Below are 3170 nucleotides of genomic sequence, written 5' to 3'. Positions count from 1 at the left end.
AAAGCACAGGCACGAGGGCTGGGTAAATGATGCAAAACTCTTCACCACTATGGCCTTCAAAGGTGACACACTTGGGGATAGGCTTTCAGTACAAATATCATTATAAATATCATTAGGAACATGGAGGTGGTAAATGCTCCCTTTGGCTCCTTTTGTGCGTGTGGGATTTGTTATGAATAAAAAATTACCTATTTTTGTTTAAGATTACAGAGCTAAAACTGTGCCGCGCGGTGCGGCGGGCGGCGCGCACGCGCCTCGCAGCCGCGCGGGTGGCTCTGTGCGGGAAGGGGGGGGCTGGAGGGCACCAGGCGCATGCGCGCTGGGGGACGTCAGCGTCTGCTCTTCTGTTGGCATTGCTAGGCTGGTGGGAAAGCTGGGAAGGACTCTGGGAAGACCAAGACCAAAGCAGTGTCCCGTTCCCAACGGGCTGGATTGCAGGTGAGCAGGGGCTGAGGTGTGGGGGAGTGAAAGTCAGGCTGGTCTTCCATCTGTTGGTTTGTTTGTGCAGTGTGAAACCTTCACACTCTGTTGTCTGGAACGATGTAAGGATCGTAAACCAGACATCAGCGCACCCGGCCGGTGTGCCGGTTCTAGACCTTTGCATATCTGTGCTGGGAGGAAGGTAATTCCCTTGGGGCCACTGCTACAGCTTGTGCTGGGAATCATGAAAGTGCCTGATGTGAGTTTGGCATTCAGTGTGTTAGCTGGATTCTCATGTTCTGAAATGCAGCCCGTGCTTCTGCCACCCGGATTCTGCTGCCTACAATGCGGTTTTGTGCAGAGCCTTTCTGTTGTCGCAGCCTGGTCATACTTCCCTTATTTTCCAGTTCCCCGTTGGCCGCATCCATAGGCACCTGAAGTCTAGGACAACCAGCCATGGGCGTGTCGGAGCTACAGCTGCTGTGTATAGTGCTGCAATCCTGGAGTACCTGACAGCCGAGGTAAAATGCCTGCAAGAGGTGCAAGCAAGTTGGTCAACCCCCAAAAGGCCCAACAACCAGTGCCTGCTGTATTTGATAGTTTGGACTGGGCTGTGAACTCTTTGTGTGCTTTGAGACACTTCCAAAGTGTCCCAAAGAGCAAAAGACCAGGAAATATAACTCCTGCATTTCATGTAAATCCTGCAGTGTGCCTTGTAGGAAAAATGCAGTGTGTTATTTTAAAATAACTTTTAAAATGGGCCATTACAGCATGTCCTATCTGCTGTAGAACACTTACTCTGTCAATGGGGAAACTAAATGCAGAGCGCCAGAGGAGGGAACCCTTGAAAAGAGACATTGTTTGCTGTCTTGGTGTCACTACCAGTGACACTGTATTTGGAACAGAGAATTGAACAGCTAAGACTGTGCTGTTGCTCTCACTTGATTGTGTAACTGTTGAAAAATGGTGTTGTCCCAGGTCCTTGAGCTGGCGGGAAATGCATCCAAAGACTTGAAGGTGAAACGTATCACTCCCCGTCACCTGCAGCTTGCCATTAGAGGAGATGAGGAGCTGGATTCTCTGATCAAGGCAACAATTGCTGGTGGTGGTATGTCAGTGCTTGCTGTTTATGGGTGCTTGGGTGGCTGTCACAGACTTGAAGTTCATTCGGGTTGTCATTTTATTTGTAGCATGAAGTTTAGGAATTGTTGAAGAGAAATAGCATGGTATTAACTGTTGTTCTTTTTTAGGTGTAATACCACATATCCACAAGTCCCTCATTGGCAAGAAAGGACAACAGAAGACTGTCTAAAGGATACCAGGATTCCTTGTTATCTCAGGACTCGAAGTACTTAATTTGTCCAGTGTTGGTGATTCCAGTGGACTGTATCTGTGAAACACAATTTTGCCTTTTTTTAACTTTGAGAAGCTAAAGCTCCCTTGAGCTTTCTAACAAACCAAATTTCTGCGTTGAAGTCTTAACCATATTTAAGTGTTACCATGGCTTCAAAGAAGCTATTGTGTTTGTAGTGGGTTGTAATTGAGCTGACTGTTTTTAGATTGGTTTAAGTAAAGGTAATGTTTGGTTTTGTACAGACTTTTCATCTACTAGAGTGCAAATACTCAATAAATGTTATGTCAAGACTGATTTGTCTCTTTCATTAACTGGAAAATCTCCAGTCTCCACTGTGCAGCTCTTGAAGTTGTTCCAAGAGCATGTAACTCACAACCTTTCCTGCTGGGCTTGGGGCGTCTTGAAATACAGCCTAAGAGTACTGCAGCCAGTAAATACCACGTACTGAAAGGGCACAGGGCTTTGTCCTGTAAAGATACACTTCCTAATTGAACCTGCTGTGCCATGTGCTGAAGTTGTCTTTAGCAGGGCACATAAAAAGCTGATGTTTAAGGCCAGTTTTGCTCCGTGTTAGCCTTCATAGAGGGAGAGGATCTGTCATGGAGGATGGTAAAATAAACTGAAAGGATGTTTAAATTCCATGCTTCGCATAATTTCATGTTAGGGCCTGGCCTCTCTTATTGTTTCAGCTTGCAAAAGCTTTGGACAGGCATCCACGAAAGCAGGGACTGTAGTGCAGCAGCCTTTACGGTGTGCCATGCAGTAGAATCCACAGTGGTGGTGGATTACAGGGGGGTTTGGGCACACCTTCAGCTGTCCTCCACTCTGCTGGTTCATTTCATATAGCAAAACGCTGCCTGTTGTGGTAAGGGAAAACCTTTTTGTTAGGGCAGAGAGGAATGGTTACTGTGTGCAGCTGCGGGTAGCAAGCTCCCTGCCTTGCAGAGCTGCAGTCAGCAGTGGAATACCGCAAATAGCTTTGCTTCTGCTGAGAGCAGGCTCTGGCGTTCCGCTCAGCCCGGGAGGCAGCAGTCTGTGCCGCAGCACTGTAGCTGGCAGGCGCTGACCCAGATCCGAGCTGCTGCTGAGCCCTGTGCTAGCGCATCCCCTGCGCTGCTTCCCTGGGCCAGCACTCCTCGCCGGGCCGAGACTGATGGCGCTAATTAGCGAGGTGCTAATGAGCACCGAAAGGCACAGCCGGGCACGGCACCGCGCGGGCTGCCCTCACTTCCGTGCGGGGCCACAGTGCTGCGGCAGCGCGCTCGGTACTTTTCCATCGCGGCCGGGAGGGCGGCTGCGCTCCCGGCTGTGCCGATCCCCGCGCTCCCGGCCCTTCCAGCGCTCCGGGCCGGGACGCGGCGGAGCCGGGCGGGCGGGGCGGCGCATGCGCGGCGCC

General features: G+C 50.3%; 1 protein-coding gene across 1 annotated transcript; it reads left to right on the top strand.

Moving 5' to 3' along the window:
* Positions 1-312: 312 nt before the first annotated feature.
* On the top strand, positions 313-2064 carry LOC121362634 (histone H2A.Z). Its single transcript, XM_041484292.1, is given in 4 exon segments — positions 313-438; positions 828-941; positions 1399-1528; positions 1671-2064. Coding segments are annotated over 4 exon segments (432 nt in total). The 3' UTR covers positions 1733-2064.
* The last annotated feature ends 1106 nt before the right edge of the window (positions 2065-3170 follow it).

This window comes from Pyrgilauda ruficollis, unplaced genomic scaffold (genome assembly GCF_017590135.1).
Source record: "Pyrgilauda ruficollis isolate IOZ18807 unplaced genomic scaffold, ASM1759013v1 scaffold65, whole genome shotgun sequence".
NCBI classification, from domain to species: Eukaryota; Metazoa; Chordata; class Aves; order Passeriformes; family Passeridae; genus Pyrgilauda; species Pyrgilauda ruficollis.
The sequence above is the reverse complement of the archived record's forward strand: the minus strand, read 5'-3'. Positions and strand labels throughout refer to the sequence as shown.